Source organism: Phodopus roborovskii, unplaced genomic scaffold, assembly GCF_943737965.1.
Source record: "Phodopus roborovskii unplaced genomic scaffold, PHOROB, whole genome shotgun sequence".
In the NCBI taxonomy this organism is placed as follows: Eukaryota; Metazoa; Chordata; class Mammalia; order Rodentia; family Cricetidae; genus Phodopus; species Phodopus roborovskii.
Genome location: NW_026126525.1, coordinates 14,099,906 through 14,121,993, shown reverse-complemented (window position 1 = coordinate 14,121,993; position 22,088 = coordinate 14,099,906). Strand labels below are relative to the sequence as shown.

Here is a 22,088-nt window from a genome sequence, read left to right as displayed (position 1 = left end):
CATTTGCAATTCAATTTTGTTTGCTTTGTTAAAATAATGCAAACAGCCAGAAGTGGCATTATTTGCTTTCAAATAAATTCAAAGTATAAACCCTGATAATTCATCATGAAGGAATAGCAAAGGCATTAAGGATCAGGGAGCATATCTGAAGAGTGGAACACCACAGAGCAAATCTGATTTCAGAATTCACCAGAATTGGGTAGCCAAGGTATAATTTGTATAAAAATGGGCAGTGAGGATTGCTCCATGTGGAAGGACTAATATAACATTTTAATGTTTTCTTCTATAAGCTGTAATCACTTAGTGTTTTGCTTTCATGTATATCTGTGAACCAATTGCATGCCTACTGCTTGCAGAAGCAAGAAGAGGGCACTGGATCCCCTGGGACTGGAGCTATAGATGGTTGGGGGCCACCATATGGGTCCTGGGAACAGAACCCAGGTCCTTTGGAAGAGCAGCAAGTGCTATTGACCTGGGAGGCAACTCCCAGCCCCAAACCAAATTTCTCTGTGCCTTCTCTCATCCCATCAGACAGAACCCCAATATACAGTGCCATAGGAGATTTAAGGAGATTTTCATGGCATTATCATGTCACATTTACCTTGAGCTGCTGAATTTCTTGAAATTGTTTGCTTTATGTAAGTACAATTTTTTTTACATAATACCTAATGCATGAGGATAGGTTTGTATTCCATGTTTTGGAGCTTTAATTTATGTTTAGCTGGTCTAATGAGCACACACACATGAGCAATCATATCTCATTTTTTTCTTTGCATTTTCATACAATATACATCTATTTTGTTTAAAAAGCTGTTAAAGACTATGCTATATATGGGTGCTAGCTCTATAAATATACCAAGATAAAATTGTTCACATTTTTAATAAAAATAAGTGAAAATGATAGAACATGTTTAAAGTTTTCCAGATAATAAGTTACATGCCCCATATACTTAACTGTTAGCCCCATACACATTTTACACATTTTACACATTTTATTAATTCACATAACATATAGCACAGGATTTTTTCCTAAGTATTAGAACTAATACAGTATTCCTTATCTGTTAATTTCTGTGATACTTGTTAAAAAAATCCTGAAATTAAAAAAAAAAATATCTCAAGACATCAAATAGGACAAAAGGGCATTAATTCATGAGGACACTCATCTTACCAAGTTTCCTGGGGGTTCTGGTAAATGTCCCCTTCACAGTTCGACAGTGGGAATTGTCCCCTCCACAGACCCCACACTTATCTTCAACCTTGTTGGAACCGATTTCTTTATCACAGCCCACTTTCTGGGGAGAGAAGATGTTAAACACGGCTAATTTTAGTTTGCCCAGTAGTAAACAACAACCCGCATGATGAACCCCTCCTTTACTGATGGCATGGGGCCAGCAAGCTTGTGCAGACTGTCACTGTGGTCATGATTTCTCAGACCCCAGGTTCTTGAAGAACTAGTGTGAAATCAAATAGCAAAATGAGTCATAGTCTAGGCATTAAATAAATGTCTTTGTCTTCACAGCATTATTGTCCTATTCATCAAGCAAGATTTATAAGCAAAGAATAAGCAGATTCCAGGGAGAAAATTCTACCATTCAAGAGCATGGTGCTTTCTCCACGTTGCTCTCATACTCATAAAGGCATTCAGTAATAAAACAGGCATACACTGTAAAACATTGTTATCTTTTAAAAGCGAGTTAGGATGTAAAACAAAGTTTCCCACAGTACCAGAGACTCGCACAGGGCCTTGAAGGAAAAGAGTAAGAAGTCATTTTAGAACTGGAAAAAAGTTCAAATAGTTAAGGATTTTACATTCATGGAGAGTGGGTTTAGAGATCAATATTTATATGTAGGTGATGGGTGTTGCATGATGGGAAAGAATTGTGAAAGATCTGCAGGGGACAAATTGTGCATGACCCTGAAGGTCGGGTGGAGTTTAGATTTTTCACAGTCAACAGGTAACTACTGAAGGCTTTCTGGACTGGGCAGGACTTTGAAGTAAATGTGGTACATGACATACAACTGCACTTACCAGTTGGATATACAAATGGGCAGGGACTGGACATATGTTTAGTACTAAATACTACAAGGGTTAAAAATGTTGACAGTAATATTCCATTATTAGTATTTATATCTGTTTTCAGTTTATGTTGGACATGTAATGCCCAATTCAAAAGTGTTGAGTGGTTAGGTTGGACATGTAATGCCCAATTCAAAAGTGTTGAGTGGTTAGGGCCTAATAAAATGTGGGGAAGCCAGGTAGGTATGGGTTTACATCTGTCTCATCTCAGCACTGGGAAGGCTGAAGCAGGAGGATCACATTAAGTTTGGAACCAGCTTGGGTAACAGAGTGAGATGTTATCTCAAAACAGTAAGATGAGATAAACAAATAGTCTCCACGGTTAGGTCATGAGACCTCTGCTTTCCTAAAAGTGACTCAGTTCCTTCCTCTGCTCAGTTCCTTGTCTTTTCTAACTTCTAGCATGGATGACTCAACAGGAAGATGCCAAAAGATACCATCATCATACCATGGGCTTTCCAGCTCCAGAATAATACATCAAAAATACCTAAACACACTTAGCATGAGCTTTTCTGTGGTGACATACTATTTATGATTTAATAAAGTTTGTCTGAAGTATCAGAAAGCAAAAACAGCCATGCTAGTTATCTGCAGAAGCTAGGCAGTGGTGGTCCACACCTTTAATCTCAGGACTCAGGAGACAGGTAGATGGATCTCTTGTGAGTTCAAGGCCACCATGACCTACACAAGAGTTACAAAACACTAGGGAGGTGGAGATAGGAGGATAGAGCTGGGTGGAGAAAGGAATATGAGGAGGAGATGGGGATTCCGAGCTTTTGCTTCTGAGGATTCATGGAGACAGGATTGCCATTTCAGTGTGGTAGGGGTAAGATCTATTGGCTTGGCTGCTTGAACCTACAAAACCTACAATCTGTCTCTGGGTTCCCCCCCCCCCCCCGTGGTACACTTTGCTTTCTTTTGGTTTTATAAATTACCCTATCTATGGCATTCTGTTATAGTGACACAGTAACATACTTCATTTTTGCTAATTGAAAAGGAAAGGGATGTTAGGAACACTGTTCCAGGTAATATGGATAATTTCACAGTAACAGTTGAATATGAACAAAAATAAACTGCATTATAAAAAGACTAAATGAGACAAGAACTTTAAGGTTAGAACCACTTGGAAGTATTCTGTATTAATCATTTAAACAAAATTAGACTTTGATGTTTATTCAAAATGTTATTGTAAACTAAAATGTACTACACATACATATATCAAAGGATACTAAATGGAGTTATTTTATAATGGGGGATCAATGCCTCTCAGATAGACACCACAGGCTATCAAATAGAAAGCCCAGTGTAGGGTATGGACTACCTCTTTTGAAGTTACTGCTCAGTAGAGTCCTATAGACCTCTCCAAATATTACAGGTTGTTGTCATTTCTCTTGGGTACCCTCCAGAATTTGATGGGAAGACCCTATTGCTGAAGACACTGCATACTTGTATCACAGATTACTGAGAAATCAAGCTCGTGTTCACTGAAAGCTTCATCCCCATTAAGCTAGCTTTCACAGCTCTAGCATTCATAGTCTTGCCCCACTGTGAAATCTAACAAAGATTTGCCTAACAAGATGTGCCCACTGGTCCAATAATGGCACAAATGTATGGGAGAAACCAACCACTTTCTGATTGTATTTAATGTCCACTCCATGAGATGAACCTCATGCCTGGTACTACCAACTGCAACAAAAATCTATGACTGACTAGATCATAAGCTGCAGGGGCAGGGGGAGGGCAGCCTAGTACTATTTTTGCTAAATAGATGTAGTATTAAACTGTCCCCAACTTCTTGTCTTTATAACTGTGGATTAATGTAGCTCGCAGCCCTCATAAGTTTCCTTTTGCATTAGATGGCAATTAAAACAGAGACCTCCAATTGCTCCAAACTCAGAATAAGCTGTGGAATGCTCAGTTCAACATTGGACATTTATAACATATACTGTCCCACAAGGCTCAGGCATCACTGTGGCAGGTCAGTGGAGATCTTATGAGACTTAGAAGTAAGGTATACCTGTAGGAAAATATTACTTGGTAAACATGATAGTGCTGCTACACACATGAACTCAAGAAGGCAGTGACTGCATGTACAAGACCTGTACAAGACCAAGGCCACCAAAATTCCACTTGGGTGAGAGAGGGATTCATGAAGTCCTAGCCCTATTCAGGAGCTATCAGCAAATAGTGGCTACTTGGGGGAGGGATTGTGACCCTGAAAAGCTATCCATGTTGCAGCAGAAGCACTACACAACTAAAGAGGATGTAGTGGGTTTGATGTTTTTCTTTTCTACTTTCTTGAGACAGGGTTTCTCTGTGTGGCCCTAGATGTCCTCAGGCTTGCTTTGTAGATCAGACAGACTGACCTCAGACTCAGAGATCTTCCTGTCTCTGCCTACTGAATGCTGGGATTAAAGATGTGTCCCACCACTGCCCATGTGGTGAGAAGAAAAGTAAAAAGCAACACATGAAGTTGGGAGAGAAATGTGGTGGGGACAAAAGAGGAAGAACTGGAAAGGAGGGAAACAGGTAGAACCAATAAAAACACACTATATGCAGGTATTAAATTCTATAAAAACAAAGGTCTTTCACAATAGTAGATTGGCACTAGTAAAATCCTAAAACAAATGTGGTTCCTCTATATTGGATTTAGTTACTTAGAAAATTATCTATCCATGTCAAAAGTGTACCTAAAACTGTTCTTGCATCTTGATTCAGGCAGTGACCAGATTGATTTTAAGTAAGCATGACTTCTCCAGTTCTTTTGATCTCTTCAAAGATGGTCATTTCAATGTTACCTTACAAACAAGAGTGAGTTGAGAGCTGGGTGTGGTGGGACATGCCTTGAGTCTCAGCATTCAGGAAGCAGAGACAGGCAGATCTTTGTGAGTTCAAAGCCAACGTGCACAATTGAGTACCTGGCCAGCCAAAGCTACACAGGGAGACTGTCAAACAAACAGACAAACCAAACACCAAATCAGTTGAAAATAACTTCAAATATGCCTGTGAGTGATGGCAAAGGCAGAATTGTGGGGTAATGTGGGTACCACAGAGACAGTCATCTGAACTCACCACACACTCTCCTCGCACACATATGCTGTATGGATCTTTGTAGGAACAACGCGTTCCGTCATGTACCAACTGCTTCATGTAAGCAACATCCCCGGTCTCTTTGGACTGGCAGTAAAGATGGCACCTTTTTTTGGCTGCAGAAGAGGCAGGCTTAAGTTAGCTTTTGTAAAATAGGATGTCTGACAAGTACAGTTTACTTTAAGATATAACATTTCAGTATGGCTTCCTGAAAAGCAAATGAAATACTAGATGAATAAAACATGGAGTAGCTGAAAAGTACAGATATGCCACCATGCACATTTGCTTAAATGTGAATGATTATTTTATTTCATCTAAACTGGACCAGTGTTGAGATAATAAGGGGTTCTAATAATGTAGGGACATTAGTCAGGTATAGACTGAGACTACTCCAGGCAGGTTACGGTGGTAAAACTGATGTCACCTAAATTACCTTTTCAGGAAGCTGTGACTCAAACCCGACTTCACCCCAGTAACATTTTGAACCCTGACTACTTTAGTCTTTGGTGTCATCCTATCACCCGGCTGATATGTGTTCTAAAGTGTTAGACTTTGAACTATCCATGCTTACATTTCCTTTAAAATAGCAGCACTCAATAAAATTCACCTAACAGAAATATGATAAGAGATTTCAGTTTGAGCTTATCTAATGCAGAATTTAATGGAAAAAGTCAAACATTAAAAGAAAATTTCCAAGAGTATTTTTTAAAACTGGTTTAGAAAAGGCTGCATAGTCTTTGCTTTGATAAATGGCCATCATTTTTTTTCCTCATCTTGACTTAGCTGTAAATGTACTATTTTCCCCCTGCAATGGTTACCTAGTTGAGGATTTCAGTTGAATCAGGTGATGTCATTGTCCTCTCCCATGGTGGTGATGAAAGAGCTATTTGCCAGATACCATGTCTATCACAATCCCCACCTCTCAGGGGAGAGGCATTCTTTAGCCTGACTCTCCGGAACCTGGAAGGAGTTGCCTCCGTAAGTATCCCTCTTCATAAGTTACCACTGTGGACTCAAGAGTGCAAGGGCTTGGTGTCAGCAAAGCTACAAGCTAACTGACTGTCCACAGGCAGAAAAAATAATGGTATCTACTCACAGTCAGGGTGTTCATGAGGCAGCCAGTGGTGTTTGCTATTCTGGTATTCAAAGTGGGAGTTGCGCTGTTGGCACTGCTGGGCCCTGAAATCCTCGAAGTGCTTCTGGCATTCTTCGGTATTACAAAGCTGGTACTCAAAATTAACGCCAGGGCAATCCTGACCACCATTGATGGGCCTAGAGAAAGCACAGCATTTCAAAGGCTGCCTGGCTGCAGCCCAGCTGCTCAAGCTCACAGTTGTGGTGCAACTGGCAAAGAGCCAATGCATCTGAGCTGCCAGCACAGGCCAAGTGATGCCGTGCTTCCAATGCCTAGTGTCTCTCTCCAAACGCATCCTTCTCTCTCTGCCAAGGGGTAAAGGCCCACAAACACAACCTAGCTCAGTTTTCAAATGGTGTGTTTCATTCATTGCAGAAGTATATAAAGATGGAAAGCACACATGTAACTTGTATAAAACGTGCAGGTGCAACTCAAATGTTGACCAAATAGTCCCATGTTTCTACTTCCTACCATGTCAAATGCAAAATGGAATGGTTTTCCAAACAAGGCAGCAGTAAGTACTCAATGGGGTGGCATATTAAAAGCTTTCAGGATGTTTCATGGCTCATAGTGAGCCCATAATTCTTAATGTCATGCTTTTGAATGTATTGTTACTTCTAATATGGGCCTCCTCTCTTGTGAGGGCAGTGTGCAGCCACCAGTAGTCTTTATAAATGTCATGCTCAGAGCTATCATTCCCCCTAAACAGAGAAAGGGCTGTTTGTTCACAGGTTAAACTCCAACTGGACAAGTTAGCGTTTCATAGTTGAATAATTCCATTACTTTTTCTTGGCTCATGTGAATTTTGTCTGATTGAATGAATGGATGTCTTTTCTTCTCACAGTCCCTGCCAGTCTGCCACCGTCTTTTGACACTGGAACAGCTGGACCTACCTTCTGGAATTCAGTTGAAATTATTAACATTTCTCCTTTGCATCTTTATGTACACTTCACAGCCTACAGGGCACACAGGTTATCTACTCTCTCTGCTTGACTCCCCAATAACCCCAAACGTCAGGTTCTCCAAAACATCTCTCCATTCGTTTGCATGTCTTTTCCACATCACTGACTGTTCTTCACTTTGGGAACGTGAATCCAAAAGGCAACAACTTAGGAATTGTGAACCAAGATTTTTTCATACCCTCTATCTTGTAAGCAGGATGAAAGAAGGAAGAACACTAGTAGCAGAACATGGAATCACTTTCTGGCCTATAAGAAAGCAACAGGAAGTATAGGGCTATACTCACGTGGGATTATTGCACTGGCGTGTTCTAAAACGAACACCAGTTCCACATGTCCTGGAACAGGAGCCAAATTTGGTCCATGACCCCCAGTTGCCATCTTGTTTTTGTTGGTTAGCATTCTTCCACATGCAGTGTCCCTTATAGCACCACTTGGGAAAATGAAAAAAAAAAAAAAACTAATTATGAAAGTCATTGAATGTGTCATTCAAGAAAAACTTATTTGAAGGTCTTCAACTTTCTATTCTCCCTCCAGTTATTACTGATTTAAAGTATCCATAGGCATTTGCTGCATGAAGATATCCTATTGGAAGGATAACTTAAATTTATATTTTTAGAATAAAATTAAAATGATAATTTGGGCTAAAGAGATGGATCACTGGTTAAGAAGCCTCACTGCTCTCTTGAGGAGGATCCAAGTCATGTTCTTGGCATCCGCATCAGGTAGCTCACAAATACCTGCAATTCTAAGTATAGGGATCAGATGCCCTCTTCTGGCCTCTGTGAGCCACTGTACAGACACTGGGCATTCACTCACATACATATACAGACTCATACACACATATTAATAAAACCAAACCTTTTTATTTCAAAGAAAAATACCATTTACTCGGATAAGCTTTGAAATGACAAGTAGGTGCCCAGTAGACCCCATTCTGTCTGCCTTACTTCTTACTGCTTAGATCACCCTAGAGCTTTTGGATGCTAACATGCCCTCTTTAAAACAATGGCCTGCAAATATGTCTCATCTTAAAAAGTAACTACCTAAAGTTAGTTAAAACAGTATTCAGCATCCAAAGTACATTTATATTTATAAAATATTAATGTATGTATCTGATAAGTAAATTAATACCTTTTAGATGATAAACAAAAATCAAGGTATATAAAAATTCATTAATTGTTTAGGGACCAACATGTGTCCAAGAACTTAGTGAGGTTAATAATGCCACAATGCCACACAAATTCTGTGATAACACTGCCCAGAATTTAGCATATAGGTATTCAAAGGGAATGGATTATTTTCTTTCCAAAACTTTCAATTGCTAAGTTTTTAAAACTTTATACACTTAAATATAACATGCTACAATTATATGTAGGGAAGTTGGATGTTAAAATCTATTATACCATAACTTTTTAATAAGCCAATATAATTCTACTTGGAAAGTTATTTACTAAATCATCCCAAAGCACAGTGTCAGACAAAATGCAAGTACTTGTAATGACAGATTTTTATTAGTATCCATATTTCATGTATGTTTGAAATCAACTTTTTGAAAAGGTAAAAATCAACCTTTTGAAAAGGTAATAGTTGTATTACTCTTTTCTGTCAGCATTTGGTCCTATCTGCAGTATATTATTTCTAGACCAGTCAAGGCTGTTCAGCTTGCGTTCTTAGCATGCCTTTGTTTTAGGCTCTCTGCCCTTAAGAGACGCACACCTTGGCATCCTACCAGTTCCTAAGATTTCAGCCCCAACTACACAATCTGAGATTTAAAACCTTTGGGCCTCTTTCCTCCAGGAGTGAGGCCAAATCTTTGGTGTAAATTCATAATCCTTTACTTCTGGGCAAATTTCACAAGGGATGCCATGCCAGCAAGTAAACCAGACACTACTAGCAGGGGCCAGAGATCTGTTGTTCCTACTATCTTTTGTCTTGGCCATAGTTAGCCAAACAGTCTGGTCCTCTCAGTGTTAAAATCTTCTACTGTCTGGGCCCATTAAGGTGACCTTATTTAGTAAAAAAAGATTATTTGCCAGAATGATTTGATGAAGGATTTCAAGTTCAGAAGATCCTGAGGTATCTAGGTAGGCCCAAAACATCACAAAGAGATTCAATCCTTGAAAGAAAGGGGTAGAGGGAATAGAGACACCCCATATTAGAGGTCAGAGGAGCTTGGCCATGATGTGAGAGGAGATAACCAGAAGCTGGTAGAGGGGAAGGACTCATGGCTACTATAGTCTCTGCAGTGAGGTATAGCCCTGTCCACATCGGACTTCACCTCAGTATAAATGACTCTTGCCCTCGACAACTATTATAGAACAAACTTCCAGTGTTTTGAAACGTCAACTTTGTCACCACGGAAGGTAGTATACTGTCTTAGAACCTTACTAGAAGGAAACCATGGGCAAGACATTTTTCCATAAGGAAAACAGTCCAGCAGTGAGCGTCATTTGCTAGACTGTGTCATTTCCAGTGCAGCACATGAAGAAGCTTAACCACACGCAGAAACACTCACCTTCCCAGCAGCACACTCGGTCCCATCGAGTGGTGGCCCCTTCTTGGTCTTACAGAAATATGGGTTATCGGGATGGCTGCACCACAGCTGTTTGCATGGGTCAAAGGTTCGGAACTAGAAGAAAAGGAAGCACACTTTCAGCGAGTGGAATATTTGCCAACCATATTTTTATACACACTTTTTTTTTCATGTCATGTTTGTTTTGTTTTTTTGGAGGGAGGGGGTATTTTAATTTCATGTTGATTGCCACAGTGGTAACGTGCCAAGAAATAAACACTGTATTAGAGTGCTGAAGTGGCAAAGACAAGTGCAATTGGTCTGCATCGTGCTGGGTACATTAACTACATCCTCACATTTAAACCTCACATAAACTATAGGAGGTAAATGCTGTCATTATCCACACTTCAGATCTGAGAAAACAAAGCCAGAGTTGCCACATATGGTACTCAAGTTCATGGTGTAGTGTCACATCTGCTCTCCTTTGTCTGACATCCATGTCATCATGTCTAACTCCTGGAAAGTAAAAACATAAACTAAAACCACCCAAAGCAGGGATTCATTTTATAGCCCAGGATGGTCCTGAACACACTAAGTGATTTCTAACTCATGATCCTCCTGCCTCAGCCCCTAAGTGCTGCACCACCACACACTCTTCACAGTATTCCATTTGAATACTGTGAATACCGGGCTAATCATTTTCTATCGCCACAAAGATACGGATACTGGCCATCAAGCCAGAGAAAAGCCCAGTGCCATCTCTGAAGGAAAGAAACAGCAGAGGAGGAACGGGACACAAGGCTCTGAGCTGGAGAACCTCAGTCAGCCCAGCTAGCTCCCTATTAACGAGGTGTGAAGAGATGGCTTCAGTGGGTTTAGAACCTCCACAGTCTTGGCTTTTTCATCCTAAAAGTAAAAGCCTTATAATCTTTCTGCCCGTTTCTGCAATATGTATGTGTGTGTGTATGTTCTGTGTATGTACACACACACAAACACACACACACACACACACCTGTAATAAAAACTTTTAGTTTAAAAAGCTATAAGCTTGAAAAAGAGTAAGGAGGGGTATTTGGGAGGCTTCGGAGTGTTAAAATAGGAGGGGGTAATAATGTAATTATATTGTAATCTCAAAAAATAAAATAATTAGAATAATGAATGCCTATGATCTATCTTCCCTCTTGTCTCTCATGAGGATTAATTAAGGCTATCTCAGTCATCAGAGCAAATACAAGATAACTATAGATCTTGTCACACTTGTACCAGTGAGTTTGCAAGGCCCACCCAAAAGGAGCTATGAAAACAGATTTCAAAATAAGACATCTAATTTGACAGCAGGGCACATACCGCAGTGCACATTTTGTAGCCAACACCAAAATCAAAACGGCATTGCTCATCCATGGAATAATTTATTCCAGGAAGTTCTGGAAGTTTGGGCCAATCATGTTCAAAGGGGTCATCAAGGAGACAGTCATAGGAACTGCAGGGAGGAAAACATTAAGTACATTTAAATTCTCGCTGAAGTCAGGTCTGAAAGGGAAAAGGGTCTCTTAGTTCAAATACTCTGGGGTTCTGTCAGATCATAGGGCAGGTTCCAAGAAACCTGGTTTTAAGGGTTTTGTTTTTATTCAACTCATCTTTCATCTTTACTAATTCTGGGAAAGTTAGTTAAGCACAACTCTGGGATAGAGGAATGCTGTGGCAGCGCATTCAAAACATTAAATGAATCTATATGAACTGTGGCAGGGCAGACTCTTTAACACCTGCACAGTAGGTCTTCAGCATATGAGTAGGGTTAAAAGCAGGAACCACACAAGAACTCCATCTCCATCCTCAGCTCAAATCTAACCACCAGTCACAAGGAGTCTACCCCAGGGGAAACCCCACCCCAGACAGTACTACACTTAAGTTCATGGCTTACACCATTGTATGACATTATAGAAACTTTTGGGTCAACATCTCTGATGCCATGTTTGTAGCCTATGCAGCAGGGCATGACATGCAGCGAGGCACATACTGGATGTATCTCTTCAATTCCTGGCCACTGCATCTCGACCAGTGGTATCGATGGAAGGCAGCTTGTACCAGGGGTGCCATGACACTGCCCATGGCGGTCTCATCGCCACACCTGTTGCCTTGCCCGTCATGCTCCATTCCCAACCTAGAACACAAAGGAGACCTCGTGGGTAATAACTGCAGGGCCATGGCTTGGACTTATTTTCTTGTATCACAACACATGCTGGGAAAGATATTTTTTTGAAAGTCAACATGGCTTCCTTGAAGACACCACAGACACTGAAATTGAGAGCAGTCTAGTGGGATGTTTTCTTTAGTTTATAGCAGTAAAAAGCATGGGGCTGCCTGACTAGACAGAGCTACTCATTGAGTTTCAGCACATAACCCTTCACTGTTTGCAGGTCCTCACTCTTGGCAAAGGATGAAAACTCACACAGGCATGCACTTTTGCTTAAAGTGTGAACAATAGTGGAAAAGCAGAAGAAAAAATTTTTTGTTTTTTTTTTAGCTGTCAGAAGTTAACTTACACATGGCCAGTTTCATGGGCTACTACAAAAGCAGACGAAAACCCATCTTCATGATTCAGGGTGCAACTTCTCACTGGGTGACACATGCCTGTGACTGGAGCATATCCTGTAGACAATGGCAATCACTTTTATTTACATTTTATATATAAAAAGCTCATTATTATTAGTACTAGGTATTTTCTTAGTTTAAAACAAAAAAGCAGTGTTCCTATAAAAAGTGACAACATTATTTCTCTGTTATGAGTAAGCCACATTCTCTTTGAAAAGTAGGAAGGGACCGCCTGGGGCTACCATTCTGTTTTGCCTTTCTGTTTTAGTAAATGGCCCTTCATATCTTGATTCTAATGGAGGGAGCCAGAAATTCCACCAGTGCGGAAAAGAAAAGCATCAGTCCTTCTCCACAGTCTATACCAGTGTTTCTTAGCTAAATGTAAGTCAACTTTGGAAGAAAGATTGCTGGCAGGAGCCACTTATTCTGAGTGGTTAGTGGAAATCACACTACATGTTACAGTGTCCCTTCCATACTCCAAATGTGCAATCATTATTTTAAAGGCAAGCATAATTTATTATGGTGTTTAAGTGGCAGTTAACATTGTGGATTCTGCAAAAGGTCACTGGAAGAAATGGGAAAATGTATGCTTGGCTGGTGAGTGGTGGAAAGTGTGTGTGGTGGTGGGGGGGGCTTGACTTGGGATTTCTTTTGAATACCCAGGCCCTTGATTTTTTCTTCTACATAGAAACAGTGATACCTTGCATTCCAGCAGGCCCAAAGTCTTGCCTGGTTAAGAAAATGGCATGATCATGATGCTCAGCATGGTTGGGATCAGGTTTTTGCTGCTGGCAGGCCCAGCGGCACACGTTCTCCAGGCTCCTGGATGGGTTCCCCCTTTCTATGAGGCTGATAGACTAAAAGGGAAGAATATGGTAAACACACTTTGTGATTTGGAATTGGGGATAATATTTCAATAAGGATTCAGAAATATTATCCGGGGAGTCACCTTTGATTTAGAAATTCTAAAATCTGTAAGGACCAGGTGAAGATATTCCATGCTACACGTGTGAAAATCCACACACATGTATAGCCATGTTTGAGCTGGGTGTGTCACTGTGAAGTGACTTAATAGTAATCATTTGGAGGAGAATTTAAGACGTCTAAAATATTTACTGATTCTGCTCAAATTTTAGATTGCATACATTACAAACACACTGGGAAAAATTTTTGCATGAGACTTTTCTTTTCCAGAGACATGAAGGTCAAAGCTCTTAAGAATTTTGTGTGTTCTTTCAGTCCAGAGATAATCAATATGGTGGAGGAAAATAAGTTCTTTAAAGATTTGGTAAGACTGGATAAACTTTAGTGTACGGGCACAGTCAAATTAAATTAGCTTCACCATGGGGAGGGGAATAGCATTTTAACCCCATGAAATGACAGGGTTTGGTCTCATCCTCTCTCTCTCTCTCTCTCTCTCTCTCTCTCTCTCTCTCTCTCTCTCTCTCTCTTTCTGTGTGTGTGTGTGTGTGTGTAGTTAAAAAGTTGAGGGGTAAAAAAGCCCCTTTAAGAACATGTGTTTCTTTTTTCCAGAGTGTTTCTAACAGAAAGAGAAACTAAATTTGGAATCCCAAGTGAATTCCTAATTGGCTAAAGGGCCCAGCATTTTGTTAAATTTCAGAAATGCTATTATCAGTGTTTACATTCCTAATAAACTTAGCTTGGTCTGTTATATGCTATTCACACAGTATGCCAAACAAATGATTTTATAACCAACTGAAAGCAGTTGAGATGTCCAGCTGGGGTTTGCTTGTTCCTCTGTAACAATACAAAGTATGTTAGGTTTTAAGAGAAGGTAACATCAGGGACAGTGTATCTGTAGATGAGGATATGAGGATGATAGGTGCACAAGGAAATGCAAACACATGGTGGCTTATGGTTTCCCATATGGAAAAGTTCACTAGCACCTCCCAATCAGAGGGAATAACTATGGAGGTATTCATTGTTTCATGCACATACACAAAACTGCCAAGTTATTAGGGTTTCTCAAATTTATTTTTTTCCAAGAGCATGGACACATCTAGTATCAATATACATAGGTTTCTAATTATATGGCTACTGTATACATTTTGATCCAACTTTCTGTTTTTAAAAGGATTAAAGCTTCCTTAACTGAAAAAAATATCCAGGGTGCCTCATTTATAAATGTATCCATGTGAAACATTGTTTTAAATAAATCACTCATTTATTCCAAGTACTCAGAGTAACTGCCATATAAATGGACACTGCACGGACACACTGAATGGATATATACAGGTCATCAACCTGATGGTAATGGGCTACGGAGATTTTCTTTTGTTTTAATGGCATCCGTTCATGGTCACTTACTCATAAAATTGTGGTAACTGAGTGTCAGGTATAGCTCAGTTGGTAAGAGTGCTGGTCTATTGTGCAAGAGAGTCTTCATTCAATCCCAACTGAGTATACACTGAACACTATAGTGCATTCCTATAGTCCCAAAACTTAGCAAGTAGAGTTGAGAGGATGAGGAGTTCAAGGTCATTCTTGACTTCATAGGGAGTTTGAGGCCAAACTGTACTATGTGAGACCTGTCTTTAACAAACCATTGATCTAATTTAGAAATCTCTTTCAATTCTAGAAGATTCTTTTCCTCAGCTTGGTATAACCATGAGTTTATACAAGATAGAGGGTCGTTTTGCAACTAGATCTTCTACTGGCTAACAAAGTCTAATATTTACAGCCCATACATTTTAAGACATTTTACCTTTGCGTAACCAAGCATAATCATTCGCACCAGGACCACATTTATGTGCACGCCAAGGGACTCATCGTGGTAGATTTCATTTACCTGGAGACAAAGCAGAAGGTTTCTACAGTAAATGCAATGCTGCAAATTTCAAGAGACATGTAGCATTCAAGAGATCAGCCATGCCAATCACAAGTACTCTCTAGTCAGATTGGTCAACTTAACACTGTTTTTAACTTTAGTTTAAGCTGATCTCCAAAATGAAGTAATTTATCTTTTATTTTGAAGCAATACATACATGAATGACTGATTTTTGTAAACTACAGAGAAAAATGAATATTGATATGATAAAAAGGTTTATTAAATAAATAGTGTGTATATATGCATATGCATGTGTGTACAAACACACAGGTTCACATTCTCACGTGTCTACACATAACACAACATTCACCTAAAGCAAATACAGGAATTGACTTTAGTGATTTTCTGGCCTCCTATTGGTGTCACACCACAGTGGAAGAAGACAAACAGCCTTAGGCATGTTCAGGTGACTGACAAATGTACTATCTTGGTTGAGGGATTTCTGCGTAGAAGCTGTGGACTATCTATAAGTCAGAAAGTTGGTGGCTTTCTCACTCTGCCTCCCAGGATAGAACAACTGGGGCAATGACTGTTTAGAATTAGTGTAGGACAGATATTTTTCAGAATATACATTATCAAAGTGCGTACCAGAGATGTCTGTCCTGGATTCAACTCTGAAGAGTTCAATTGACTCTCATCTCATTATTTCATTTTCAAAGTTAGCCTTGAATCTCTCTGAGTGATTTTGTGTACTTTGGTAGTATAGCTATTGGAATGAAAGCAATAGTAGGCCACAGATTGACTCTGTTTTATGCAGAAGAGGAAGGTAAAGCCTATAGACCTTAAGCAATGATCAAACCACACAGTGAGTTACTGGCAGACAGGAATCTAAAGTACGCTGTAATTATATCTTCTGATTAGGCTTCTGCAAAGTGAGTGTGAATTAAATCTGTCCAACTTGGCAAATGTGAGCAGGAATGACAAAGGCAAGATTACCTAGCTAGATTCCACTTACTAGTTAGTCCCCAGAACAGGGGCCTAAATTTCTAGCAGAAACAAAGAGAGGGATGGATGCTAACCACAATTTCACTTGAGATCCAGGAGGTTTGGACGGCAGGCATAGAAAATGTAAAAGCTGCAGAGAAATATATAATGCCGTTCATAGGTCTGAAAATACAGAAAATTCAATCACCGTAGAATGAAATTTATCCACCAGGAAACTCTTACTTGTCATGCTAACCAAGAAATAGGCCAAGAAATCTCTATTTAGGTGTTTCAAGAGTCTAGCATGACCACATGGAACAACCTCAACACTATAGACCTTTAATGAAGACTGACAGATGGCATGCTACGTAGGCAAATTGTACATAGCATTTACAAAGCTACCAAAGGTGAATTAAAACCAGTCATTTCTATCAGAGGGGTCATTTCCAATCCAACATAAAGCAAGCTGAATGCTAGACAAAGGCACTGATATCTATGGCCTATTTTGTCACAAGCCAATTCTTCTGTTACACCATAGTACACACTGCCTACTTGCAAGCAGTGTCTCCCTACCCTCCTCTTGAAGATTTTCTTTTCAAAAAAAATCTTAATGTTACAATTCCAATAAAGGCACACATTGAAAGCCAGATATATCTAGAGACTCACAGCCATTCCAACAGATTTCCTGTAAGGTGGCTGTTCCCATTAGAGGCCTGGCACAAAAAGGAGGATGCTGTGCTTAGCTGAATGGAGATGAGCTGTAAATGCCTTTGCCCTCTTTGCAAAAGGGTAAAAGTAATGCTACCAATCAAACAAAAGTGATGAAGTACAAATCTTTAAGTGTGTAATAAAAAGTGGGTTAACTTCTGGAAAAAAGGAAATGATTGGGTTAGGAGACATAGTCATGACTGCTACAGAAAGCAGCCACACTGGGAAACCTTAGAGCAATGGTTCTCAACAGGTGGGTCATGACCACTTTGGGGTTGAATGACACTTTCACAGGGGTCGCCCCTGACCATCATAGGACAGATTTTTACATTATGATTCATGACAGTAGCAAAATGACAGTTATGAAGTACCAGTAAAAATAACTTTATGGTCTGGGGGTCTCTAAAACATGAAGAACTGTATTAAAGGCTAACTGCATTAGAAAGGCTAAGAACCACTGCCTTAGAGTTACAAAGTGAAGGAAAGGTGGTAACAATGGCATGTAGCTTGTGACATGTGAGGTAGGACATCAAAAATATACATGACAGCCTACATTGCTACATTCTTATAGTCAGTGAATTTAAAAATCAACGAAGTGCCAATAATGTATAATGGTAAAAATTATTGATGCCACAGCAATAGTATCAAGTTGAGTAACGGCACCATTTTAAGAGTCAAATTAACTTTCACCAGGAAAAAAAGGCATAATTTAACAAAAGTCACTATCATGCCAGGTTAATTGGGTAGCAGGCTGCTTTACTGATAAAACCATCAATTATGAAATAGGATCATTTAAAATTTCTACTACATTATCACAGGTTAAAAATAACCAAAACAGGAGTAATATTTCCCAGTATCAGGAAGTAGTCTTTCAGGGAGAAAAACAAACAGCAGCAGTGCAAAGCCCTGGATCTTACCCCACATCCTTTGCTCAAGGATCAAGAAAGTTGACTTCTTTATATAACTCACCTTTAAGATATGCTTAGTAACATGGTGGCTTTTCAGCTTCCCATTCCCACTGAGGCCATGGGTAGGTTGTTTTCACACTCAGACACACAGAATGAGAACAAATGGAGAAATAGCACAGCTGCGTGCACCACACGTTCAAAGTCCTGGATTCTGGTTCAAGCATTTCCACAATAAGCCAGGGGACTTTAGAATGTTTAGCTAACCACTCTGGGCCTCAAGTTTCTTGTTGTCAAATTGTAATTATAGCTGCCCTGCCAGCTTCATAGACAGGTTGTTTAAATCAAGCAAAATGACATAGAACTATCCTCTGCAGAACACCAAATCCTTCACACCCATCCTCATGGATAGGGTGAAGTTTTGTGTAAAGCCATGGTCACAATTCACCTTTTCTCAAGAAAATCAAAGGGCTCGTCGTACTTTTAAGGAATTTCAAGATGCTCCCATTTGAACTGGTTACATAGCAACTGAATGGAAGGTGCAATTTAAAATCATGGAGAAAATTACTGGAAAAAAATAAGTTTTCCTCAGAGATCTGCCAGCAGATGGCACTGTGCACTCTTGAGATTGGAGAAGGACAAGCTAGCTGCTGCCCTACTCCTCGGAACACCTACATCCCAGCTGGGTTGTCCTCAGCCTTCCCATGTTTACCCACAAATAAAACAGGCTCCCACTAAGTTAAACAGAAATTTCAAAATAGCATAAGGAAAATCCAGTTTTGAATGACTATTTATTTGACTCTTAAAAGCAAAACAAAATATTGGAAAACTCTTATTTTGAGTTTGTATGTCATCTGATACAAAGAGGCCTAAAGACAGCCACCCTTAACCCCTCTCCAGGGGCTGCCTCTTTTGACCATGCAATCAAAGCAATAGAAAAGAACTAAAAGAGCATCATACTGAATTTCCAACTTAAGCCTAGCAGAGGGGACAATAACTTTTGTAAAGAAGAGAGTTGTATAGTTTTTAGTGACAAAGAAAGCTTATTTTCCAAAGGAGAAGCATCACTACCAAACTCCACACACAATACTTAACATCATGTACACCTTTCCAGATGCCAGACATTGTTTTATATATTTAAACCTGTACCAATTCAAGGAATTCCTGAAATTACTTTCAGGGATATTATCACTCTACAGTTAAAGAAATCGAGAATGAGAGTTGTCAAGTAATTTGCCCAATGTTACATGGTCTAGAGCATGCCAAGGAAGCAAATCTGGACAGTTTGATCCTACAGTCAACAGATTTAAACATTTTAGCACACTACCAAACCCACAAATCAAGACACTGCAAAACAGATTTCATTTTAGAATAATAGCAATTCACACCTTTGAGATTATAAATATTCCATGGAATTATACTGCGAGAGGTAACTCAGTGTTCATTTGCTTTGGTTACCTTCTTTCAGATTAATTTTAAAGAAAGGAGAGGCTGTATTCGAGATTTATTACAAATAACAATTTCTTTCTTCACCAATATAATGGTGTACTAAAATACTGGGGAAAATAAAGAGCAGATAGAAGAAATTAGCAGAAAAGGCAAATGAGAAAAAACAGTGGGATTTGTAGTCAGTGTATTGGACATAAAAATGCATTAAGTATGGATGTTGCTTTAAGTCATGCATTTGACACATGTGATGCTGATCAAAATGTCATCACTAGTGCCAACCTACTGGGCTCTGGACAAGAAAGTCCAATGAGAAGTTCAGGGTTGGACCTAGAGACCTCATTAAATGACCTTAAAGAAGGGGTAAACAGAATATTAATTCAATTTTCAGATGGCCTTGACTTTGATCAGGTTGCCAATAAAATAAAGAGGGCAAAAAGGCAAAGATCCAGTCAAGCATCTCTTTCCTTGAAAAGAAAATTCCTTCCAGGTGTGTTCCCGGTCAGGACAATTTCTCCAGGGCATTCCCCTGGCAGGACAGCCTGACCCCTCTGTCTGATTAGCTGATGAACAGCTCTGTCTGGCTTCAACAAAAGGAGACACTCTATTTCTTTTGGGTGAATTGGGTCTCAAGAGGCAGTGTGGTGGAATGGTTAAGAACATGGGCTCTGCCATCCACATAGAGGGATAACTCCTCAGCCTAGACACATGGAGGAGGGCCTGGGCCCTGCTCCAAATAATATGAGACTTTGAAGACTCCTCAGGAAAGGCACCACCCTCCCTGGGGAGCAGCAAGGGGACAGGAAGAGGGTTAGTGGGGGTCAGAGGAAGACTAGGATTGACATGTAAGACAAGCTTGTTTCAAATTTAAATTAAAAAATGAAAAAGAAAATAAGAACATGAGCTCTGTTGTCAACTACCTGTCCAGATAATTAACTATGTGACCCTGGGCATGTCATTTCGCCACCTGTGCCTCAGTTTCCCCAGATGTAAAAGTGAATTATCACAGTACTGTATTCACGGAGTCATTGAAAGGAATACATGAGTTCACATATGAGCAGTGATTAAAATGGTGCTTGACTTTAACATGTTAGGCATAATACCACAGTTCTCTCAGGGAAGCAAAACACTAGACCTATGTGAAGTTTCAAAGAGATCTTTGGATGGCAAGACAGACAAGGGCAATCCTGGTTAGACATAAAATAATTCTGAATTGATCTATGAAAAACTGTCATTCTGAATTTTTCTCTCATAAAATGAACTTTCCAAATGAACACATGTCTACTTCTCTTCTTCATTCCATCTCTGGAGTATTCCTGGTACCCAGGGGTCCTATGAGGTTCTTCTAACTGTACAAATAACTGTAATGCCATGTAAGACTATAATTGTCTACACTCTTATCGAGCAGCCAATGTCCTAAGAGTGGGGACCTGAATAGTAAATGAATTTGAATCTTCTCTGACCAAACATGTATTCTAATGGGAAATGCACATACTAAAAAGAATGGAAACTATAAATGTGAGGAGAAATGAATGGGTTGTGGATGAGGTTCAGTGATAGATCATTTCCATGGAATGCAAGAGACTCTGGATTTGAGTACCTGGATTGAAGAAAGTAGGGGGTGGGGCAAGCTCATGGGAGACAAAAACAGGTGTGAGATGGAAACAATTTGAGCAAGGGGTAAAGGAGAGGCAGAGGCTCCCAGTTACCCTGCTGCAGGCAGGCTTTGTTTCTAAAGGCCCCCTCTCCCACCCCTCTCACAAAAATCACTAGTCATCTTTAGTGCTCTTTACAGCTCAATGCACATGCTTAGGATGCCTTCCAACACCCACATGTCCTTCTACAGCATAGAAATACCAACTTATTCTTTGAAGTCCAGCTCAGAGAGCACATTCTCTATGAACACTTCATGATCACTGGTGTTATTGACCAAACCTCACCTCCCTCCTTTTCGTGGCTCTAGATGGATCTTCTAAATGAAAAAAATATATTTTAATACCACTATTTGATTTTACCTGCTACAATTAGCAGGCTATGGAGAGGAGCTTAGTTTTATTAGTTTCCTAGGGATTTAACATGATTGAGACTCAAGAAAGGCCACAAATGCTGGCTAAATATATGTCTAGAGTGTTGTTGTGAACTTCAACAGAGGAAATGGATATTAGATATTGACCAAAAATGAAAATTGTTGCAGGACCCATTCAGGCCTCCTGAATACACATACCCCTAGATAAATCTAGAGCCTGAAGGTAACACTAAGTAACCATCAATAATGTTCATGTGCTAACACTTAGTCATTCATTATGCTTTAGAAGGAATGGAGTATGGGGAGGGGTGATTTCTTTAAAGATTATGAATAGAGAAGATGCTTGCATTATCGTTTAGTTTTCACTCATGAACAGACAATTTCAACAGACAGAATGAATGAATGCTCTCTTAGGATTTCTTGAAAGTATAAGGTTGTTCTGGGGGTATTTTGTCTTTCCTTTCATACTGGAGGTATCCTGTAAGTGTGCATGTGTGTGAGTACAGGCCCATGTGTGTGCATGCAGGTGCATGCGTGTGCATGTAGGCACATGTGTGTGTACAGGCACATGTGTGTGTGTGCAGGTGCATGTGTGTGAGCAGATGAATGTGTGTGTGCACAGGCGCACATGCATATGAAGGTTAAAAGTCAGTTTCCTCTTCTATGTCTCTCTACTTTAAGACAGGGCATTCTCATTGGACCTGATGCTTATTATTTGGTCAGACCTGGTAGTCATTGAGCTCTGGGACACTTTTATCTCTGATTTCAAGTGCTAGAATTGTAGGCTGTGCCACCACTTTGGGATTCTTAAAATATAATTTTATATGTGTATATGATGGGCAGTTTTCAATGCTCTACAT

At 39.8% G+C, this 22,088-nt stretch overlaps 1 protein-coding gene across 1 annotated transcript in view; it reads right to left on the bottom strand.

Annotated features, from left to right (window-relative positions):
- Window positions 1-22,088, bottom strand: part of Adamts3 (ADAM metallopeptidase with thrombospondin type 1 motif 3) — a 185,483-nt gene that overhangs the window by 18,144 nt on the left and 145,251 nt on the right. Inside the window, exons 6-15 of the mRNA XM_051198590.1 lie at window positions 15,097-15,180; window positions 13,072-13,228; window positions 12,323-12,428; window positions 11,797-11,940; window positions 11,127-11,259; window positions 9,783-9,896; window positions 7,552-7,697; window positions 6,267-6,442; window positions 5,153-5,286; window positions 1,172-1,295 (exon numbers count right to left, since the gene is read on the bottom strand). Coding sequence (XP_051054547.1) covers window positions 1,172-1,295; window positions 5,153-5,286; window positions 6,267-6,442; window positions 7,552-7,697; window positions 9,783-9,896; window positions 11,127-11,259; window positions 11,797-11,940; window positions 12,323-12,428; window positions 13,072-13,228; window positions 15,097-15,180 — 1,318 coding nt within the window. The remainder of the gene's footprint in view (window positions 1-1,171; window positions 1,296-5,152; window positions 5,287-6,266; window positions 6,443-7,551; window positions 7,698-9,782; window positions 9,897-11,126; window positions 11,260-11,796; window positions 11,941-12,322; window positions 12,429-13,071; window positions 13,229-15,096; window positions 15,181-22,088) is intronic.